Here is a 24,766-nt window from a genome sequence, read left to right as displayed (position 1 = left end):
TGATGAGTTGCCCATGGAGGGTACCGAGCATAATAGAGCCCTCTATCTAATGGTGAAATGTGAAGACTCCGTGGTTACTCGGGTACTGGTTGACAACGGCATTCTGAACAAGTTGAAGGTGGATGGTGAAAGAATTCATAAGAATAGTATCTGCGTTCGGGGATTCGGCGGAGGAGGGAAAGATTCGGTCGGGGATATAGTGCTCGAGCTTACAATAGGGCCAGTTGAATTTACTATTGTATTCCAGGTGCTCAATGTGGCTGTTTCTTACAATCTGTTGTTAGGTCGACCCTGGATTCATGCTGCCAAAGCGGTCCCGTCCACTCTGCATCAAATGGTTAAGTTTGAATGGGATAGACAGGAAATTGTTGTGCATGGCGAAGACAATTTGTGTGTTCCCAGTGATGCCATTGTTCCATTCATAGAGTTTGAAGACGACAAGGGGCCGTGGGTATATCAGGTTTTTGACACGGTATCGGTAGAGAAAATTCCTGAAGGGAAGTGCGTGCCGACTCCAAGGGTAGCTGCTGCATCAGTCATGGTAGTCGCTGAAATGTTGAAATATGGTTTTGTACCGAGCAAAGGTTTGGGCGCATCTCTGCAAGGTACCATACAACCTGTTTCTCTTCCTAAAAACTTGGATACATTTGGTTTGGGGTTCAAGCCCACAGTCGCAGAAGTGAGAAGAGCTAGAAAAATGAAACAGAGAGCATGGGCCCTTCCAAAACCAGTCCTGCGTCTATCCCGATCATTTGTCAGTCTTGGTACCAGTAAGCGCCTAGTGACATCGGTTCCCATTTCGGTGGTTGATGTCGATGGAGATTTGATGGAAAGTTTTGAGAGGATATTCGCCGATGTGAACGTGTTGGAAGCTGGAGAGGGTTCTAGCAAGGCAGATGTACAATTTGTTGGGCCCGGTGCAAAGATTAACAATTGGGAAGCTACTCCTCTCCCCACCAGGAGGGAGTTTTGGTAGTTTGCTTTGATTTTCTTTCAATTTATCTGGATTATGCCAGGGTTGTAATTCAGATTCTATGTTCCGTCCGTTTGGATGTATAAACCTCGTCATCTTTAATTTCAATGAAATGCAATTTCTCTTTTCCTTGCTTCCTGATAGTTTTATTTTTGTTTTCCTTTCTTCTTTGTACAGTTCTTTTATGCTGGCCTCGATGATATGACATGCATGCGGAATCTTCGGCCCAGTCTTAAAAGCCAATCTAGTTCTGAAATAGTAATTCAAGAAATAGAATGTGATGTTGAATCGGAATATGATGAGGATGAAGCCTTTGAAGAGATTAGTAAAGAATTAAGCCATTTTGAAGAAAAACCCAAGCCTAACCTGAGTGATACAGAAGCAATCAATTTAGGGGACCAAGATAATGTCCGGGAAACTAAAATAAGTGTCCATCTTGAACCACAACTCAGAGAGGAGATAATTAAAACACTGTTCGAGTATAAAGATATTTTTGCATGGTCCTATGACGACATGCCAGGTGTAAGCACTGGCTTGGTAGTTCAAAAATTGCCCACTGATCCGGCATTCCCCCCTATCAAGCAGAAGCTGAGGAAATTTAAAACTGATATGAGTGTGAAAATCAAGGAAGAGGTCACCAAACAGTTTGAGGCCAAGGTCATTCGGGTCACTCGGTATCCCACTTGGTTAGCCAATGTAGTGCCTGTGCCGAAGAAGGATGGCAAGAATAGGGTGTGTGTTGATTATCGAGACCTCAACAAGGTGAGTCCCAAGGATAATTTCCCACTGCCGAACATCCATATATTGATCGATCATTGTGCCAAACATGAGGTTGGTTCTTTTGTGGATTGTTATGTGGGCTACCACCAGATCTTAATGGATGAGGAGGATGCGGAAAAGACAGCATTCATCACGCCATGGGGAACGTACTGCTATCGAGTCATGCCATTTGGTTTGAAAAATGCTGGGGCAACCTACATGAGGGCAATGACGACCATATTCCACGACATGATATACAGGGTGATCGAGGTTTATGTGGATGATGTGATTGTAAAGTCTAAAAGTAGTCTGACCATGTCAGAGATCTGAGAAAGTTCTTCCAAAGGCGTTCGTAGGTACAATCTCAAGCTCAATCCTGCAAAATGCGCGTTCGGTGTTTCGTCTGGAAAGTTGTTGGGATTCATAGTCAGCCACCGAGGTATTGAATTAGACCCGTCAAAGATCAAAGCTATCTAGGAATTGCCACCCCCAAAGAACAAGACTGAGGTGATGAGCCTGTTGGGGAGATTGAATTACATCAGCAGGTTTATTTCTCAGCTCATGACAACTTGTGAGCCCATCTTCAAATTGTTAAAGAAAGATGCTGCAGTCAAGTGGACAGATGAATGTCAGGAAGCATTTGATAAGATAAAGGGGTACTTGTCAAACCTACCTGTGTTGGTCCCGCCAGAACTAGGGAGACCTTTGATTCTGTATTTGACAGTCTTGGATAATTCATTTGGATGTGTGTTGGGACAGCATGACATCACTGGCAGGAAGGAGCAGGCCATATATTATCTCAGCAAGAAGTTCACATCTTACGAGGTTAATTACACTCAGCTTGAGAGGACGTGTTGCGCCCTAACTTGGGTAGCCCAGAAGCTGAAACATTATTTGTCATCTTATACTACTTACCTCATCTCTCGCTTGGATCCGTTGAAGTATATCTTCCAGAAGCCTATGCCCACGGGAAGGCTCACAAAGTGGCAGATCTTGCTCACAGAATTTGACATTATCTATGTGACCAGGACCGCAATGAAAGCACAAGCATTGGCCGACCATTTGGTTGAGAATCCTATGGATGAAGAATACGAACCTTTGAATACTTACTTCCCTGATGAAGAGGTAATGCACATTGATGAGTTGGAACAGATTGAAAGGCCAGGATGGAAGTTTTTCTTTGATGGTGCTGCTAACATGAAAGGCGTTGGAATAGGAGCGGTACTTGTTTCTGAAATAGGGAATCATTACCATGTTACAGCACAACTTCGGTTCTACTATACTAATAACATGGCGGAATATGAGGCATGCATTTTAGGTTTAAGGATGGCTATGGACATGGGTGTCCAGGAAGTCTTGGTCTTGGGTGACTCGGACCTTCTGGTAAACTAGATATAGGGAGAATGGGAAACACGGGATTTAAAACTCATACCTTACCGGCAATGCTTGCATGGTCTCTACCAACGGTTTCAATTAATAGAGTTCAGGCATATTCCGAGGATCCACAATGAGGTCGCCGATGCTTTGACTACTCTGGCGTCAATGTTACATCATCCAGATAAGGCTTATGTAGACCCGTTACATATTCAGGTTCGCGATCAGCATGCTTATTGTAACATGGTGGAAGAAGAACTCGATGGCGAACCTTGGTTTCACGATATCAAGGAATACATCCGAAGGGGAGTATATCCGGTACAAGCCACAGGTGATCAAAAGAGAACAATTCGCTGCTTGGCAAGTGGAGTTTTCTTCAGTGGAGGAGTTTTGTACAAAAGAACTCTAGATCTCGGGTTATTAAGATGTGTAGATGCCAGACAGGACGCGACCATCATGACCGAAGTACATTCTGGAGTCTGTGGACCGCACATGACCGGGTACGTGTTGGCAAAGACGATTCTTCAGGCGGGTTATTATTGGCTCACTATAGAGCAAGATTGTATCAGTTTTGTGCGTAAATGTCACCAGTGCCAAGTGCATGGAGATTTGATTCATTCTCCCCCATCTGAATTACATACAATGTCTGTACCATGGCCTTTTGTTGCTTGAGGAATGAATGTCATTGGACCAATCGAGCCAGCAGCGTCCAACGGACACAGGTTTATTCTAGTGGCCATCGATTATTTCACCAAGTGGGTAGAGGCTAAAATATTCAAGTCTGTAACCAAGAAGGCGGTGGTTGATTTTGTGCATTCAAATATCATTTGCCGATTTGGGATACCGAAGGTGATCATTACAGACAATGGGGCTAATCTCAATAGTTATCTGATGAAAGAGGTATGTCAGCAGTTCAAGATTACACATCGCAATTCTACCCCATACTGCCCTAAGGCAAACGGAGCAGTTGAGGCGGCTAACAAGGACATAAAGAAAATACTTCGGAAAATGGTGGAAGGTTCTAGGCAGTGGCATGAAAAGTTGTCGTTTGCATTGTTGGGTTACCGCACTACTGTCCGTACTTCAGTAGGGGCGACTCCTTATTTGTTTGTGTATGGCACTGAAGCAGTAATACCCGCAGAAGTGAAAATTCCATCCCTTCGAATTGTCGCGGAGGCTGAGATCGATGATGAGGAGTGGGTCAAAACCCGCTTGGAACAATTGAGTTTGATCGATGAGAAGAGACTGGCAGCAGTGTGTCATGACCAGTTGTATCAACAGAGAATGGCAAGAGCATACAACAAGAAGGTGCGTCCACAGAAGTTTGAAGTGGGGCAGTTAGTATTGAAACGCATTCTTCCTCATCAGGTTGAAGCAAAAGGAAAATTTGCCCCAAATTGGCAGGGGTCGTTCGTTGTGACTAGAGTATTGTCCAATGGTGCATTGTATTTGACAGATGTAGAAGGCAAATTTGTAGAAATGGCTATCAATTCTGATGCAGTCAAGAGATATTATCTATGATTTCTTTCTTTGATTGTACTTGTTTGTATTTGGCATGTCTCGAATATTGAAATGACGAAGGCATTTTGTTCTGCTATCTAAACACTTTATCCCTCGTTACCCCTTTGAGACTCATTTATTTTCTTTCATACCCCTCCTTCGGAATCAATAGCAAATATCGGAAACACAAGCGTAAAGATAAGTAAAGGAACGAGAGAAAAAGAGAAAGGAAAAAGAAAAGAGAAAGAAAAGAATGGAAGGAGAAAGAAAAGAATGAAAAGAAAAAGAAAAGAAAAAGAAAAAGAGAAAAAAGAAACACAACAAAAGGAAAAACAAAAGAGGAAAAGAAGAGAAAGAAAAGAGAAGAAAAATTACAACAAATAAAGTAATTCCTATGTCATGAACTACGTTCGACCTGATTCCTTTTAAGGATACGTAGGCAGCCTCACGGTTCGGTCCCATCAAAATAAAAATTCAAAAGTCCCCAAGCAAGAAACTGGTGTAGAAGTTGTGGTTGTTATAAGAAATCTGGTTCCGAAAGTTGTAATTTTGAACCCATGATAAGTTGTTTTGAGCCTTTTATGCCCTTTCTTTCTAACCCCATCCAAAAGCTCACATTACGGTCCAAAGAAAGATCTTCTGATCAGTCTTCAAGAAATGCCAAGGCAAGAAAGTAGCGGTGATTCACATCAGGGGCAACACTCTGGTCCAATCAGGAGAAATAAAAATGAGAGAGTCTTATTGGTGAAAACCCTCACGGGCACCGTAAGGCGACAAGAGTTGAGAGAAATAAAAAATGAGAGAGTCTTATTGGTGAAAACCCTCACGGGCACCGTAAGGCGAAAGTGAGTTGAGAGATGAACGGATGAGAGAGGTCTGCTGGTGGAAACCTTCCAAGACACCGCAGGATGAACAAGGTCAGGATTTGGTTGAAGAAATCAGGTTATGGAAATTCCAGGGCAACAAAGTGTGGAAATTGGAAGTTGATTGGTTGGACAGATTGGTCCGAGTAATCCAAAATGCGCGTCATGATCATTGGGGCCGGCTGCTCCGCTCAGATAAGTCCTTTTTCTTTTTCATCTTCAGATAGTCTTCCCGTTTTGGATTTCCTTATCCTTAATTCTGAAAGTCATTGCATTTCATTTCTTTTGGGTTTATTCCTCTAAGATGTTCCCAATGTCAGCTCTGTTTAAGCAAATGAGAAGGAGTTTCAAAGCTCACACCAACTTCAAGACTGCAAAGCACAGCGCAGCCAAAGCATACTAAAGATAGCATGATGTAAAATGGGGCAAAGTGCCAGCAAGAGTTCCATCGGAAAAATGATTTGGTAATTTCATGGGAGATGTAGGGGTTCTGTTAAAGGGGTCAGAGGTGTGAAATAACGGTTCAAGTGTAACTCGGGTCATTCAAGGTCATAGGGTTTTGAAAGTCAGTCAGAAAGTCAAGCAATTCAGGGCCAGTTCGAGGAAGCCAGTCAAAACAAAACAATGCAGCGGAGAGACTTTCAGCAAAGAATGCCATCAGCTAACCACCACATTTTAATCTGATAGAATTTTTCTTTGATTAAAACAGGGGCAAGAAACCTAGTTTAAAGTTCAGAAATAACATAATCTAGCATAAATATATCCCAAAGGAATATAAGTTGGCTTAGAAGTTTGCATATTCGAGATAGGATTCAATTAGGAGTTTCCAGGACCCTCCTGAATAATGGGACTTAGCTTTAAGATTTCGATTAGATAACAACATGTAGCGTAAACTCTGCTGTAGGATAGTATAATTTAGCCATGAAAGTTGTCACCCTTAAGATAAGATTTGACCTTTGGTTTTTAGGACCCTCCTGGATAATGGGGAATAGTTTAAATGTCCTCTTAGATAGCAAGATTTAGCAGAAGTCACACCTATAAAGGATATAACTTAGATTTAAAATTGTCGTTTAGTTAAGAGTTGTCAGGACCCCCTGGATAATGGGACCTAGCTTTCAAATTCTTAGTAATACTTGGTAATATGATTTAGTTTTACACTCACATCTGTGCCCAGCCACCAAACTGGGGCAGAAAATTTCCTTTGTTTTTGTCTGTTCTGTTAAAGTCAGGAGCCCGCCTGGAGAGCAGGGAATACATTTCAATTCAGCAATCAGGAGCCCGCCTGGAAAGCAGGAAATACTTTTCAAGTCAGCAATCAGGAGCCCACCTGGAAAACAAGAGAGTATAACTCAAGTTTTAGATTTCAAGTTCTTATTGATATTTGGTAACGTGGTTTGTTTTACACTTACATACGTGTCTAGATACCCAAACTGGGGCAGAAAAATTCTTTGTTTTGTCTATTTTGTTGAAGTCAGGCACCCACCTAGATAGCAAGGGAATACTTTTCAAGTTCAGCAGTCAGGAGCCTGCCTGGAGAGCAGGGAATACATTCAAGTCAGCAGTCAGGAGCCCGTCTGGAGAGCAGGGAATACATTCAAGTCAACAGTCAGGAGCCCGCCTGGAGAGTAGGGAATACAGTTCAAGTTAGAAGTCAGGAGCCCGCCTAGAGAGCAGGGAATACATTTCAAGTTAGAAGTCAGAAGCCCACCTGGAGAACAAGGGAATACATTCATGTTTCAGCAATCAGGCGTCCACCTGGAGAAAGGGAAACATCTCAGATTACAATGCAAGGCGGCAACAAGGGGATTCCACCAGGAGAATACCAGTCAACAAAGCAACAAGAACCACAAGAGCAAGTCTGAAGATATAGATAGGATTTTATAATGCGTAGATCATAGTCTAGTCTAGCTTCTTTTCATTTTATCATGGTGTAATAAGGGGGTTCAGTAAGCAGTAGAAGCAACAACAACAACAGTGAAATCACAGCTTTATGGTAGTCCCAGCTACCAAAACTTTTGAACTACACAGACCTGATTCCTTTATGGCCAAGGATATGTAGGCAACCTCGGAAGTAGGGTGCGGTCAAATCATTTAAAAATGCTTCCCACAGAATACTCAAACGGGCAAAAATAGCTCATACCCGCTCACTTTATCTTTGCACGAAAACTCTTCGTGTTTCCGAGAAAAGAGGGGCAGCTGTGAGCACGTGATTTTTTCCCTATATGAATTATTCCCATAAATTCAAAAGAAATAAATTTTTCCCATTGTTTGCAATTTCATGGATTTTTGTAGCATTTTTTTTATTAATTGCTTGCATTTGTCTGTGCACGTTTATTTTATTCATGAAAATATAAAAAATATATTGCATTTGCATTTAGGATTCAATTTTGCATTTTTCAATTAATTAGTAGTTTAGTTGTGTTACAAAATAGGAAAATCACAAAGATAACTCATTTTTGCATTTTTAACTTTTAATTTTGAAATTTTTAGTTTTTTTGGTAATTTAGGATTTAGTTAATTATAGAAAATACTGTGTTGAGTAAATTTAATTTAGCTCAAGAGTTGATTTAGGATTTAAATTAATTAAAAAAGAAAAAAAGAAAAAAAAGGAAAATTGAATGTGGAAAATGACAAGAAAAGAAGTAAGGGCTGTTTTGGGCCAAATTGTAACGGCCCAAGTAAATTCCCCCTCCCAAAACCCGCTCGAGTCCAGGCCAAAACTTGTCCAAACCCAGTCCCCCTACCACTTAATCAAACGACCCCGTTCCTGACCCAAACGACCCCATTTTGAAGCCCTTTGATCTGGGCTGTTGTTTTTGACTAATCAGACGGCTGGGAACTAGGGTCTTCTTGGTATATATATGTCTGAACGCCATTACCCCCCATCTCGTCTCTTTCAGAGACCGATCCCCAACGAACCCTAACTGAGCCGCCTCAAAATTCCACCGCCTTCCCCTGGCGGCGCCACCGTGAACCGCCACCAAACTTACACCAAATGCCTTCCTCCATCTCCATATCCCAAATCCGCACCCCACTTCCCTCAAATCGATCCCCAACTGTTCAAATCTCAAACCGAAGTCTCAAACCCTAGCCGCCACCCTAGAATTCCCAACCCCCTGCATGGCGGCGCCGAGCACTTTCCCTACCAAATCAACACCAAGTGACCACCAGTCCCTCCCCATCTCAAATCCCATGTTGGTTTCTTTCGAATATCCCCGAAAGCCCCCGAATCTTGGAATCAAGTTTAGCCCTAAAGTTCTGATTTTATACAACTGAAGTTCTTGGTGAAGTTTTGGTTCATTTTGAGGTTATTCATGTATTTGTGATGATAAAATACATGTTTAATCTCAAATTGAGCCGAGATTGGAGAAATTCGAAGGTTGTTACCTTTCTTCTTCTGTTCAAATCATGTTAGGTATTTTTCTTCTTTATCTTTTGTTCAATATTCTTTTTGTTCTACTCCTCCATTCCTTCTATTATTTTGTTGTATTGTTTGACCCTTTTGTGTTCGTTCAGAGAGTCATTTATTCATGCCTGGTTAATTTAGGGTTCTTGCTTAGTTAATTAGTTCGCCTAGCAATTGGGTTAGTTCCCTTTCGTGATTTAGCACTAATATAGGTCAGGTTCTAGTTATGAGGTTTATGACAGTACTTGTATTGTTTTTTCTTTTCTCTTTCAAAAGCTTATAGAATTAGAGATTTGATTTGGGGCCTCAATTCATTACTGATCCGTTTGGCAATTGAGCCCATTCAATTTGGCTTGTATTTTTGGGTCGAACTTGGCCCGTTTGGTTTGTGTTTGAAGTAATTCTCAAAACTGGGAGGGTAGTCTAGGTATTTTCGGGAGGGAATCTTTTCTGTAACTAACTAGAAGCTTCCAGGAAAAGGGGGAAGGGGGGGTAGCTCAGTAATTGGTTTTAATTGAGGGTGTTAAATGAACAAAAGAAAATTTTGAAAAGGGACTGAAGGGTAAAAATCAAATTCGGAAAGTTGCCCGCCTTGCATATAAAGGCAGGCAGACTTTCTTTCCTTTGAAGGCAGAGATTTAAGAACTGAAAAAATTCCAGAAAATTTCAGACGGCCAAATATTGAGAATTACTGTTTCATTGAGTTTAAACTTGAACTTTGAGGTCTCTTTGAATTTCTGGAGCAAATCTTCTGAATTAAAATGGATTGATCTTGTGGTTTGGGAAAAGTTTTGGAGTCAAGCTGTGTTGAGAAGCATTGTTTCGTTGGTTTAAGTTGGTTGCCTTGCTCGGTTAATTGAACCTGTTGAATCACTGTTCCTGCTGTTTTTATACTGTGGCTGGTTTCCTCTTGGACCTGAAATCTTGTTTCTGATTCTATTTCTGTTATATTCAGGTACCTGTTCTTGAAACTCTATTGTTTGTGAAGTTTTCCTTGAAGAATGAAATGAGAAGTAGAAGTTTTAAAGCACAACATTAATGTTTTGTTGATTCAGTCATGTTAATTTTGATTTTCTTACCTAATGAGTTATATTGTCTAATTGAGTTTCTAGTTAGTATAGATAAGTTTCATTATTGTACCTAATTTGGAATTGTCATGAAAAATGGAAAAAAAACTTGTTGGTTCGAATCAGTAGTTTAGGCTCTGTATTTCATCAGTTAAATCCTGGACTACACTAGGCATTCTCTATCATGTAATTCATTTAATTTGCTGGTAAATGCTTGTGGTGTTTGGATGTTGCAATGTTCATGTAAGGGTATAGTTGAATGCTCCTTTCAAGATGGTTTGGTTTGCTTCAGGGTGTAAAATCATGCATTAATTTACTGTTGAAGGGCATGTGAATGTGTCAAACTTTAGAAATGGAGTGGAAATTGGGGTGCTCATTTAGTCGACTTAAGGGTAAATATCAAAAAAGGTATCATGATTAGCTAGTTAATGTCTCAGTAGTTGTCAATTAATATTGTTTCAATGATTAGCATGTGAACGTATTTAAACAAAGAATTGGTTGAATTAGTTGTCAGTTTAATGCCGATCAGTGTTTCAATAGATAATAATTTTCAGTTTAATTTTGTGGTTAATCAGTGTCGATTTTGCAGGATAGATTGAGGTTTTTGTGTTGGGTAAGACTCGATATTGAGTCTTGAATTCCAGTTTTGGTCTTGCAAGTCTTAGGTTCATGGAGCCTTAGATTTTGGGTCATTTTCAAGATAAGATGGTGCATTGATGCATTGGGCTTATCCGCCAAGCCCAATAGCTCATATTAATTGTTGTTGGACAATTTCTGCGTAACAGAGTTGATTCAAAATGTGCTAGAATAAAATTGGAGGCTCAAGTTGGCTAATTTGTTTTAATCAGTAGAAAATCAGAAACAAGGATGTAATTCAATCTCATGTTTCCATACAGTGTTCTATTGAATTGGTAATGCAAATGTTTGGTTACGGAGATTGGACCTACGGGTGGCCAATTTGCCTAAAAGGCATCTAGTTTGGACATTCGTGTCTTCACGAATCAAGGGGGCTCACTTTGAGCCCGAATCTGGACTCCTCCTGTGTTTAATTGATTAGGTCCATCAATTAGTGTAGACGAGCCATACTAGATAATAATAGTTCATGGCCCTCATTTTTAATTAGACTTTGCTTTAATCCTTAGAATTCGAGGTGCGCCATTTAGCAAATTCCATGGCCCTCGCAAAGTGCAAACGCGCAATTGCTTAGGCGCGTATTCTAATAATCTATTTTCCTAAACTCGGGTGCACATTTATGTGACCCAAATCCAAATCTCAACGATGTTAAAATATGTCAAAAATCACGGGCACATTTATGTGACGTGATTCGAGGCGTGTTTTAATAACGTTGCAATTTCTCACTAAAAATGGATAAAAGCGAGTAAAGTCAAAATTTGCACATAGGTTCATAATTGTTTAAAATCATATAATTAAGCCGAATATAACAGTTGAGCGACCGTGCTAGAACCACGGAACTCGGGAATGCCTAACACCTTCTCTCGGGTTAACAGAATTCCTTACTTGGATTTCTGGTTCGCAGACTGTTAAACAGAGTCAATCTTTTCCTCGATTCGGGGTTTGAAACCGGTGACTTGGGACACCATAAATTATCCCAAGTGGCGACTCTGAATTTAATAAATAAATCATCCCGTTTCGATTGTCACTTTAAATTGGAAAAACTCCCTTATACCAGCCCCGGGTGTTAAAAAGGAGGTGTGACAACTATATGTTGCACTTTCAAGAGGAATAGCAATATCGACAACAAGAATTCTGGTTACGGCAGAGCAACCAAAGCATTAGAAGGAACCATACTAAAAAAACATCAACTACAACGAAGTATTCGGTAAGATACCATCACATTAAATATTTTTAAACTATAATATATAATTATCTAGCTAACATTATTAAATTGATCATTTGTGTAAGTTCTAATGATGACCTTTCATTTTGAATTCACGTATTATGCTAATGTAATATTATTTTCTAGCTGATAGATGATTTAAATGTTTAAGCCATCACGTACCATTATTAACACGCAACGCACGTTCATAGATACTAGTATAAGATAAAATTGTGTATGTTTAAATAGAGAAAGGAAATTATGTTAAAAATAATACTCCTAAACCAAAAAGGAGTTCAAAGTGTCGTTTTGTACCTAATATATTCGTAAAAAGTTAATTTGTCAAAACTTTACTAACTTTAAAAACCTTTCTAAACCTAAAAGAAGTATAAATTGGTCAAAACTTTCCTAGTGTAAAATTTAATACTCCTAAATTTAAATGAAGTTCAAAGTAAAAACTTTCCTCCTGAAGAAATTGGAAAAGGAACGAAATTTTTCAACTAAAGGGATTGAAATCAAACGAAACTTTTGAAAAAGAACTAAACTTTCCTACTGAAGGATTTGAAAATTTTAATTAATTCTCTAAGATTTAAACTTTTCTAGTGTGAATTGAACGCTCTAGAATTCTAGAATGGAAAGAAATTCAAAAATCAAAGCTCTAAATATTCAGAAAATAATTAATTGACTATTCTTAACTATTAGGGAATTCATTAAATAGTAGTGATTAGGGAAGTCAAATGACTATTTTATCCAGTGCGAACTCTATTTTTATAAGGGCAAAAAAGGCGAACGACATTTCGCTAAGGGCCTTCGTGCTTTTAATATAGTATAGATTAAGATGCCTGAATCTGAATACACATCTAAATATCAAGATGTGCATTAAGATTAAGACATCTGAATTTGAATACACATTTGAATATATTAAGATGTGTATTAAGATCTGAATAGAAATAATTAAGACTGTTTGATTTTTAACACCTGAATGTATAAAATTTATCTTTATTTGAAAATTAATAAATATAAAATTCAAATGAAATACTAACTAATCTAATATCGTATCAATAAAATATATAGTTTTTTTTATTAAAATACGATAGCCGTTGTTGGTGATGGCTAACGGGTGAATGCCGACTAGAGACGATGGTTGGTGGTAGTTTTGGTTGATGATGGTGGTTCATGCTAGTAGCTAGTAGTGATTGGTAGTGGTGGCGATTATGATTGAGGATGGTGGTAGTGGATGGTAATAGTTAATAATGGCTGGTGGTGGTAGTAGTTGTGACTGAGGAAGGTGGTGGGTGGGTAGTGGTTTGTTATAATGATGGGCAATGGCGGCTGTGGTTGTTGATGGTGATGGAGTGGTCAGTTGTGGTAGTTGAGGTGGGTGAGTATTGATTGTGGGTGAGAATGATATATGGTGGCCGGAGTGATGGGGATAGTGTGTGGTGATGGTCGATAATGGTGGCAGCTATAATTGAGGATGATGGTGGCATGGTGGCGGTGGTGGTAGTGGGGGTGGTGGCGGCGGCATGGTGGTAGTTGATAATGGTAGGCGGTAGCGGTAGTTAATAATGAATATGTGATAGCATGTTAATTAAATTAAGTTTTTGTTATAGATCTTAATCATACAGACCTGTTAAGACCCAATAAGTGGTTGTGAAGTAAAAAAACAAACACACTAAATGATTAAAATTTGAATAATTAAAATTCTGACTTTAAAAACAAACGCACTTAATGTCTGAGATCTGAATGATTAAGATTCAGATCTCCATTAAATGCAAACAAATGAGGCCTAATTCTTCTTATAAAAGAAAGTCAGAAACTAAACAAGACTCTCCATCCCCGTTTCATTGAGGAAGTGTTTTGAGATAATATCATTAATTTTCCGACGGAGATTGTAATTGTTATCAGTCAGCCAGCAGGATTGTAATTCTCCTATCTTATAAGAGGGAGTTAGCACACACATGGACGACATGCCTGCTTTACACTACAAATTGTCTTCCCATCTAAATTTTTATTAGTTTCGCTTGGATTATATCGACCACTTCGGAAAACCTGGCAATCACCGATATTTTGCTTCTGTCTTCTTCCTCTTCTTGTTCTTATCGGTACCAGACAGATAGCTCTTTAAGAAACTTGGCAGATGCAGGTTCTCTGTATCAAAAACCAATGTAGCAATAGTTTAAAAGTTCCAACGTCTGGAAATTGAAGTTTTCCAGCTCCACCTTTTCGCTCCTCGCAGTTCCTGATCTTACCGCCAATATTTCTCTTTGGGTCATTGTTTTTTGTGAGTTTTCTTCTTCTTATCTTTTGTTTCTCTATTTAATCTTTCATGGTATGCCAAGGCTTTGCTGCACAGAAAGTTTAATGTGTCTATCACCTTTGTTCTTTAGGTGTTCGAGGCAATTCCTGAATGAATTAGGCCTTTTTCAATATTTCTATTATTGTTTTAGGTTTAACTACACCTAACAAGAGCTCCCTTTTTTTGTTCCTTTCGTCCACCCCACATCGCCACCCCCACATCGCTAAGCTAAAGAAATTATATTTGTTTTGGATGATAAACAATTAAATGAATGTTGATGTGTTAAAGAAGAAGAAAGAAAGAAAAGAATAAATTGGGAACAATTTCTGATGCTAGGTGTGCTAATTGTTGTGAGATTTCTTGTCATCTTCTTTTTCTTTGTTGTATCTTTTATGGCATGCTAAGGCTTTGTGCACAGGAAGTTTAATATGTCAGTCGCTTATGTTCTTTATGCGCTTCAGAAAATTCTTGATAGAATCAGTCTTATCATTGCCGGTAATTTTGATTTTGGATAAGCAGTAGGCGGTGACACATTTTTAGGCTTGAATATTTCATGAAAAATTTGGGCTGAAAATATTTTACAGATAAAAAGAAGTTGAACTTGTATAGCTGATGGATTCAAAAGAACCAAACAAGTGCTCTTACGCGGAAAAAAAGAAAGGCTGCAATGCAACTCAAACGGTGTGCTACGCAAATCCAAATATCTGCTCATAGAAGGGAAGCGATGTTGCTATCGTGACATATGAGAAGACAAGATTCTGCTAAGCACAGCCTTCTTCAAAGCTCGAATTTTGCTGTCCCAGAGCAATCAACATCATCTTAGGACAAAGTAGGATTCCTGAAACAAACTGCTCTTGCCATACGAGAACCTCCTTCCCTTGCGGAAAAAGGTTAGATTGTTGTACTCATATTTAGAAACCATATGTTATTAATACAATGGTTCTTATGTATTTTGCTTGGAAACTTAGTATGACACCTTGTTTATCTTATATGTGCCTATAAGCTAAAATACTCAAATAGTAAGTGCTCTATTGCACTCTATTTTGCACCTGCTGAAGTTTCACTGTACGCTTTTAAACGCCTTCGTTGTTGTGTTACTATCTACCAACCATCAAGCTTGCGTGACTACATTGCGTGATAATTTAGAAAAAGGAAAGGCTATATTGGATCCTCCTATCATTTGTGAAACAGGTAACCATATCCTTCTCTTCGTTAAAAAGGTTATATTGTTGTACTGATGTTTATACACTATATATTATTAGGACAAGGATGCTTCTTAATTTTGCTAGGATATTTAGTATGATATCTTACTTATCTTATATGTGCCTATAAACTAAAATACAAAAATACTACATGATATTTTACACTTTATTTTGCATCTACTGTGGCTTCATTGTACGCTTTTAAACGTCTTGGCTATTCTATTTACTAGCTACCAGTCTTCAAACTTGCACGACTACAGTGATGGATAATCTAGAAAAAGGAAAGCGTATATTAGATCCCCCGATCATTCGTGAAACAGGTAAACCTGCTTTAGATTATACTTTTTTTTAGAATAACATATTGTTTGTACATTACTATAATTTGTGACTATTTACATATAAGGGTCCACATCGGCTACATCTAACCTGCCTCATGTTTCCTTGAAAATGGAGAGTATGAATTAGCAAAGAACAATTAGGCACCATTAGAATAAAGTTAATAACATAGTGCGGACAACATTACAGAGCTAAGAACAGTAAAAGTTTGTTTGTTCAAGTATGAAGGATTACATGCATCAGGCCGTCTCAAGCTCCAAAAATGAATCAAACAAACCAAAAAACGGATAGATAGCCTATGAAATTTGTAGAACTTTAGAGGAACAGGATAATTTCAAATGGACGAACACTTAATCATAGAAGTTTGACTGTGGATTAATAAACCCTTCTCCTTTATCGGGCTTGGGACCGGCTGTATTGTAGTATAACTGAAATACAGGCGGAGTTAAAATTTTGATTATTTAGTTCTTGAGGTAGGGTTCATAAGAAATTCTATTATAACAAAGTTCTTGGTGGAATAATGCTCAGTATGGTAGAATTAACACTTAAGTACAATAAACCCTCACAGATGTTCCACTTTATTTGATGTTTCAACACACTTAAAACGAAAAGGAAGAGTAGAGGACATTCAACTATATGAGGTTGTACGTAAAAAATAAGTTGTATATTTATGAGCACTTGTTTGGTTCTTTGGAATCCATCAGTTATGCTAGTTCAAGTTGTTGTACTCATATTTATACACTATATATTATTAGGACAAGGATGGTTCTTAATTTTGCTAGGAGATTGAGTATGATATCTTATCTTATATGTGCCTATAAACTAAAATACAAAAATACTACATGATGTTTTACACTCTATTTTGTGTCATGACCCAATTTTTCCTCCGTTAGGTTTCGTGATGACACCTAGTCTTAGGGACTTGGTAAGCCTACCAATTTTTGAATATCAATAATAAGGAAAATCCAACAATCTTAATACAGAATCTTTACAAATTTATAGTCTTCCCAAAACCGGTAGTACAAGTCATAAGCTCTATAGAATTTACTACCACTTCTAAATACAACTGTTTGAAGATAAGTAAAACAGTGTGGACATGAAATAGGGAGGTGACTCCGAAGCCTGCGAACGCAGCAACAGGTTTACCTTGAGTCTCCTCAGTAACGACCCGCATAGCTACTAACGAGCAATACCTGGATCTGTACAAAAAAATATACAGAAATATAGTATGAGCACACCACAACGGTGCCCAGTAAGTATCAAGACTAACCTCAGTGGAGTAGTGACGAGGAACAGTCATGACATCTATTGGTCTAATAAACTGAATAAGAATGAGTATAAAAACAACATGATATGATGTCTACATATAAAGACTACGCAGTATGGCTAACAGTACAGTAATTACAATAAGGAATGAAATAACAAGTAACAGTGGAACATTATAATAACGACACAGAAGGATGGACGGAATCACAACTCAAATCCGAAAATTTCAATACAGCAAGGGCAATTAGTGACTCAGCACTGTAAAAAGTTTCCACGTCAGGCCTTAGCCAACAACCCCAATATTTTAGTCAAATTCTTCATGTATAAACTTTCACTCGTAAGTTTCTATATTGAAATCTTTAAAATATAATCCTTTTCAATTGGGAAAAATTCTTTTAAAATATACCTACTTTGAATCTAAACTTTTCAACTAGATATTCTTCAAATATAGTTTCTTCAAGATAGTTACTTTTCAAATATACTCTTTAAATAAATGTCTTTCAAACATAATTTCTTCAAGATGAATGCTTTTCAAATACAACTTTTTAAGTAAATATCCTTCGAGTATAGGTCACTCTGTGATACGTAAGTATAGAATATTAACAGCTCCGAACACAGATATATCAATAGGGGAATCTACCGGGGTCCTATCCCGTAGCCCCGAATTCATTATACAGTATAGGGGGATCTCCCGGAATACGTCCGTAGTCGCAAAATAAACATGCAGTGCTGAGGGATCTCCTGAAATACGTCCGTAGTCCCAAAATAAATATGCAGTACAGGGGGATCTCCTGGAATACGTCGTAGTCCCAAAATAAATATGCAGTGCTGGGGGATCTCCCGGAATACGGCCGTAGTCCCAAAATAAATATGCAATATAGGGGGATCTCCCGGAATACGCCGTAGTCCCAAAATAAATATGTAGTACAGGGGGATCTCCCGGAATACGCCGTAGTTCCAAAATAAATATGCAAAGGATCTCCCACGATATCGTCCCGTAGTCCAAATCATAAATATGCAGGGGGATCTCCCGGAATACCAATCCGTAGTCCCAAAGTAAATATGTAGGGGGATCTCCCGGAATACCGTTTCGTAGTCCCAAAGTAAATACGCAGGGCAACCAATAGAATCAACAATTATATCACAACAGAAGGATCAAACTTCACCGCAATACATATAACCACAACAATGACAATAATATAAGGTAAGACAAGTAAATCAACTCAGGGACTGTAAATCACAAGGAAACGATATAACCAGTTCACAAGGAATAACCACATAAAAGAATGCTGGCATAAATGGAACAGTTCAACAATGGAAAAACTAACATGTAGCAATGATCCCACAATCTACAAGTCAATAATAAGAACTTCAACACGAGTCAAGTCGCCCCAAATAAAAGTAAGTCAACCAGGATATAGATTATCTGAACCCCCTCCACCCATTTTTAAGGTTGGAAAATTATAAGGATATTCAACAATTCAATTTGGGAAAAATGATCTTAGCTTCAGTTAAGACTAAACAAATTTTCAGGAGGGATAATAATAATTCTCAAATAAGACAAGCAGTTATAAAAATATAACATGACAATAGGAGAGGCAAAACTATTCAGTTAAGTCAAATAGGAGTCAATTAGGTAATAAGAGTGAATCATGAAGCAATTAATTACAATTAAGCATGTAGAGGTGAAACTAGTAAATAGGAACTCAGTCATATTAAGAAAACGTTCATACACAACGAATGTAAAGACCTAAGAACCCTAAAAGGCCAAATTTCCCACAAATAAGTCCGAGTACACACTCGTCACCTCGCGTACACGAACTACAATCAATATAGAAGACTTAAATCCTAAGGGATAGTCCTCCACACAAGGTTAGACAAGATACTTACCTTAATCCGGCCAATTCAATACTCAATTTAGCTTTTCCTTTTTCCAGTTCATCAATGCTCGGCTCAATCTAGCCAAAAACGACTTGAATACATTAGCAATGCAAGAGAACATAATTCCAATTAACAAAGCCATGATTCTTATACAATTTGTAAAAAGTCAACTCCTCGGGACCGCACCTCGAAACCTGATAAAATTTACAAAAATCGAATACTCATTCTGATACGAGTTCACCCATACAAAAATTATCCAATTCCGATATCATTTGGTCCTTCAAATCATCATTTTATATTTTTGAAAGATTACACAATTTTTCCCAAATTCCATCCCAAATCACGAATTAAATGATGAATTCAAATGATAGATTCATGTATTCTATCCAAATCCGAGTTAGAATCACTTACCCCGATGAATTTCTTGAAAAACTTTCGAAAAATCACCTCAAACTAAGCTCCCTAGGTCAAAATATGAATTAAAACCCTAACCCTCATATTTATAGAGTACCTTCCAGGTTCCCTGACTGCTGACCGCACAAAAACTAGTGCTGACCATGGTGGAGCACCGCTGACCGCACAAAAACCAGTGCCGTCCGCGGTGGATTTGACTGCAGTGATAGACTTTAGTATTTTGGTCATAACTTTCGCTACAAATGTCCAAATGCCTATCATAATATGTTTCTGAAAACTAGATTCAAAGATCTACAACTTTTATTTTTGAGTCATCTCCAAATTCCTTGTAGATCAAAAGATACGAGTTTTCGAAGTCGGACCAGCGATCCTGCAGAATGATTTTGGTGTGCGGCCGCACACCATTTTGTGCGGTTCGCACACCATTTAGTGCGGTCCGCACTCCCCTCTGCGGTATGCATATTTTTGGTGCGGTCCGCACTCCCAAAAGTGCCAGAACCATCTCAGAGTTCCGAAATGCCTAGACTCCCTCGAAATTCACCACGAAACACACACGAGGCTCCCCAGACCTCAACCAAATGTACCAACATATCCCATAACATCATCAAAATTTAGTCGAGCCTTCGAATTACTCCAAACAAAACCAAAACACCAAATCCACCTCGGGTTCAAGCCTAAGGACTTAGGAACTTTCAAATTCCACAAACAACGCTGATATCTATCAAATTAAGTCCGATTGATCCCAAATTTTGCACATAAGTCATAAATGACATAATGGAGCTATTCCAACTTCTTGAGTCAGATTTTGATCTCGATATTAAAAAGTCAACCCCTCGGTCAAACTTTCAAACTACGACTTCTCGTTTTCACCATTTCAAGCTGAATTAAACTACAAAGTTCCAAAAAAAAATCCAGGCACGCTCCTAAATCCAAAATTACCATATGGAGCTATTGGAATCATCAAAAATCCATTCCGGATTCGTTTACTCATATTTCACCTTCCGGTCAATTTAATTCAACTTAAGCTCTCTTCTTGGAGACTAAGTGTCTCAATTCCTTTCAAAAACCTTTTCGACCCGAACTAATTTCCCCGACAAGTTACATAAGAACCGTGAAGCATGAATTTAGCAGTAAATGGGAAAACGAGATTGTACTTATTCAAAATGACCGGTCGTGTCGTTACATTTTGCATCTACTGTGGCTTCACTGTACGCTTTTAAACGTCTTGGCTATTCTATTTACTAGATGCCAGTCTTCAAACTTGCACGACTATAGTGCTGGATAATCTAGAAAAATGAAAGCATATATTGGATCCCCCGATCATTCGTGAAACAGGTAAACCTGCCTTTAGATTATACTTTTTTTGAGAATAACATATTGTTTGTACATTACTGTAATTTGTGACTATTTGTATATAAGGGTCCACATCGGGTACATCTAGCCTGCCTCCTATTTCCTTGAACGCTATTCCAATCGAAGGTTTGCATAAACTTTATATTATAATAACGTCCACCATACTTATGCCTTTGTGTGTCCATTTTTTTAATGATACTTCTTATATATTCAGTTCATAGCCGGGCCAGAAAGGTGTGTCTGGCTGCTAAAGAGCAACAAAGTGACTATATTGCCCTAAAAAACGTTCCGCATTGTCAATACTGTCGTGCAAAGAGGTTCGAATATGAACCTCCAGGATTTTGCTGTAACAGTGGTTCAATAAGGTTGACATCTCATAAAATGCCACCTGAATTATCAGAGTTATACTTTGAAAATACTGAAGAATCTGAAAACTTTCGAACTTATATTAGAACATACAACAACATGTTTGCATTTACTTCACTAGGTGTAAAGTATGATAAAGAGCTAGCGAGAAGAAATTGCGGTATCTACACATTTAGAGTCCAGGGACAAATGTATCATTTTATAGATGATTTAATTCCTTCTAATAAAAAACCCAGGAATTTACCGTTGTACTTCTATGATTATGATAATGAACTAGCTAATAGGATGGCTTGTTTGACAAGAGTTAATGAATCAATAGTGAAAAAGTTGATGGACATATTGAAAGTAAATCCATACACTATTTTCATAAAATCTCTCTTAAATGTTCCCCAACTATCTGATTTCAATATTGCTCTTAAATGTCACTCAATCTTAGATCAACAAACATATAACTTACCCAGCTCATCAGAGATTGCAGCATTATGGCTTGAAGAAAATCATATAGACATTTCTACACCACATATTCGAATTTATACCCATAGCAATAAAGCTCGATTAGTACATTATTATTATGGATGTTATGATCCGTTACAATATCCGTTATTATTTCCTTTCGGTGAAAACGGATGGCATTGTGGAATCAAAAAAATTATTCAAACAAATAATGTGACGAAACGTAGAGCTTACTGTGAACATGAACAGTTGCCCAGTATATCAAACATGTGTTCAGTTGATGGATTTCTTGATATGGAAGACGAATCATTACAAAAAGGAAAACAAAAAAGAGATACGGTGTCTTGTCGAGAGTATTACTGTTATAAATTTCAAATAAGAGATAATGAAACAAATGATGTGATACATTGTGGAAGAATATTCCAACAATTTATAGTAGATGTATATATAAAACTTGAAACACAAAGATTAGACTTTTTCTCATTTAATCCAGATTTATTTAGAATTGAAGTCTTGCAAGGACTCTTTGATATCTTAAGATGTGATGAAAGGGAAGCCTCTAAAATTGGAAAGAAAACGTTCCTCCCTATTACATTTATAGGGGGACCAAGGGACATGCGCCGACGATACATGAATGCTATCGCATTGGTACAATATTTTGGAAAACCTGATATCTTTATAACAATGACTTGTAATCTTTCTTGGCCAGAAATAAAAGAACATTTGTCACTAGCTGATGAGGTACATAACAGACCTGATTTAGTTAGTAGAGTTTTCAGAGCAAAGGTAGAAGAATTAAAGACGGATATTTTAAAAAGACAAATCTTTGGAAGAGTTGCTGGATTCATGTATACTATAGAATTCCAAAAACGTGGTCTTCCACATGCTCATTTCCTTATTATACTTGCTGATAAACACAAATTACTGACTCCTGAATCTTATGATAAATTTGTTTGTGCAGAATTGCCTGATTCTAAAAAAAGATCGCGATCTATATTCACTTGTTACTAAACATATGATGCATGGTCCTTGTGGAAAGTTAAATCCTACAAATATTTGCATGAAAAATAATAACTGCAAATTCAGGTATCCAAACGATTTTGCTGAACAAACATCAGAAGGGAAGAATTCATATCCAATATATAGAAGGAGAAGAACCGGAGAAGCTGTAGAAGTAAGAGGTGAGTTTCTCGATTATTCTTGGGTAGTTCCATATAATCCATTTTTTCTATGCAAGTATAATTGTCATATGAATGTTAAAGTTTGTTCTGATATCAAGGTAGTAAAATATATTTACAAATACATTTGCAAAGGACACGATAAAATTACATTTAATATACATGGTAGTGATACAGATACAGACATAGATGAAATAAAATAATATCAATCTGCTAGATGGGTTTCACCTCCAGAAGCTGCGTGACGATTATTTCGTTTCCCAATAAGTGAAATGACTCCAAGTGTTTTTCACTTTCAGTTACATTTGGAAGGACAACAATTTGTCTCTTTTAAAAGTATTGAGAATGTTGATAGAATACTGAGTAATCTGATGGTTCAAAAAATAATGTTAACTGAATTCTTTGTTATGAACAGAACAAATAAAGATGCTATGCAATTGTTATTATTATATAAAGAATTTCCTGAGAACTTTGTATGGTCATTTAAGGAAAAAATGTGGACACGTCGAAAACAACGTACTGTAATTGGACGTGTTGTAACATGTCATCCAACAGAAGGAGAAAGATATTATCTTAGATTATTGTTGATGAACGTTAGAGGACCAAAATCATATCAGTACTTATGTAAAGTTGATGGCAAATGTTATAATACATTTAGAGAGGCTGCAGTAAAAAAAGGATTGTTACACTGTGATAACAACTTGATTGAATGTATGTCTGAAGCTAAAAATTATCAAATGCCATATAGTTTAAGGCGTTTATTTGCAACATTATTGGTGTACTGTAATCCCGCTAATCCAGCAGAACTTTAGAAACAATTTGAAGATTCAATGTCCGAAGATTTTAATATTCTACCTAACATGAATGCTAAAGATATTCGTTTTATGGCTTTAAATCATATTAATGATATTTTGCATTTGATGGGACGTGATATTAATGAATATAATCTTATCCCTGAGAAAATTAAACCTTCAGCTACTATCAGAGAAACCAATGACTGTCAGTTTGAAAGAAATATCATTGTTAGAGAATAAGATTTGCTTCTAGAGAGAAAATTAAATACTGAACAACGAAAAGCGTATGACACGATTTTTGATAGGATATTTTCTAACAAATCAGGAGCATTTTTCGTTGACGGATCTGGAGGAACTGGAAAAACTTTTCTATATCGTGCTTTATTAGTTGCTGTACGATCAAAAGGTTTTGTCACTTTAGCAACAACAAGTTCAGGTGTTGCAGCTTTGATCCTCCTAGGAGGACGAACTGCTCACTCGCGTTTTAAATTTCCTATTGATATCGATGAACAATATTCTTGCAACATTAGTAAGCAAAGCACACTTGCAACTTTAATACGTGATGCAAAACTGATTGTTTGGGATGAAGTATCTATGGCAAAAAAGAAAGTGATAGAAACTTTTGATATTCTCTTGAAGGATCTAATGGATATAAATGCTCTATTTGGAGGAAAAGTGGTCGTTTTCGGTGGTGATTTTAGACAAACTCTCCCGGACGTTAGGAGTGGGAAAAAAGAAGATTTTATTCAAGAAAGCTTATTATATTCTGAAATTTGGAATCAACTAGAAAAACTACGATTATCAGAAAATATGCGTGCAAAGACAGATCCTACCTTTTGTGAATAGTTGATGAGAATTGGAAATGGACAAGAAAAACAAATAGCCATGACAAAATTGAAATCCCTGATTGTTTTGTTATCCCTTTCATTTCTCAAAAAAATTTGTTATTTAGAGTTACTTATCCAAATCTACATACATGTTTTTCCGATGCATCTTCTATTACTTCGCGTGTAATTCTGACAACCAAAAATGACTTTGTTGATCAAATGAATGATTTGCTCATAGCTCAATTTCTTGATGATCCTAAAACATATGTTGCATTTGATGAGACTATTGAAGCAAACGATCAAAGTCAATATGAAGATTTTTTGCATACTTTACATCTTGCCGGTTTACCTCCCCATAAATTGACTTTGAAAAAGAATTGTCTTGTTATGTTGTTACGAAATTTAAATCCATGTGAAGGTATATGAAATGGTACACAACTTATATCTTGTGATCTTCGAAAACATGTTATAAGTGCTAAAATTGCCACTGGGGACTTTAAGAATGTCACGACCCCAAATTGGCCCGGTCGTGATGGCGCCTCTCGTGAATACAAGGCCAGCCGGCACAACACTCACATTAACCCTTTAATCATTAAGAGTCATCTTTTAAACCTTTAA

The 24,766-nt window shown here is 37.6% G+C and overlaps 1 protein-coding gene across 1 annotated transcript; it reads left to right on the top strand.

Moving 5' to 3' along the window:
* Nucleotides 1–538: 538 nt before the first annotated feature.
* Nucleotides 539–24,167, top strand: LOC138875607 (uncharacterized). Its single transcript, XM_070154454.1, has 4 exons — nt 539–881; nt 20,745–22,300; nt 22,389–22,530; nt 23,647–24,167. Exons 1-4 carry the CDS (start codon nt 539–541, stop codon nt 24,165–24,167), a joined length of 2,562 nt encoding a protein of 853 aa, XP_070010555.1.
* Nucleotides 24,168–24,766: the final 599 nt, after the last annotated feature.

This window comes from Nicotiana sylvestris, chromosome 8 (assembly GCF_000393655.2).
Source record: "Nicotiana sylvestris chromosome 8, ASM39365v2, whole genome shotgun sequence".
Classification (NCBI taxonomy): Eukaryota; Viridiplantae; Streptophyta; class Magnoliopsida; order Solanales; family Solanaceae; genus Nicotiana; species Nicotiana sylvestris.
This window is presented reverse-complemented; position numbering and strand designations above follow the sequence as displayed.

Excerpts from the sequence above, each read along its gene's own strand:
- LOC138875607 (XM_070154454.1), top strand. The coding sequence starts at position 539 with ATGGTAGTCGCTGAAATGTTGAAATATGGTTTTGTACCGAGCAAAGGT. Across the intron at positions 22,301-22,388 it reads CTGAATCTTATGATAAATTT|TTAAATCCTACAAATATTTG; the intron begins GTTTGTGCAGAA and ends CCTTGTGGAAAG. Across the intron at positions 22,531-23,646 it reads AGAAGCTGTAGAAGTAAGAG|GAGCATTTTTCGTTGACGGA; the intron begins GTGAGTTTCTCG and ends CTAACAAATCAG.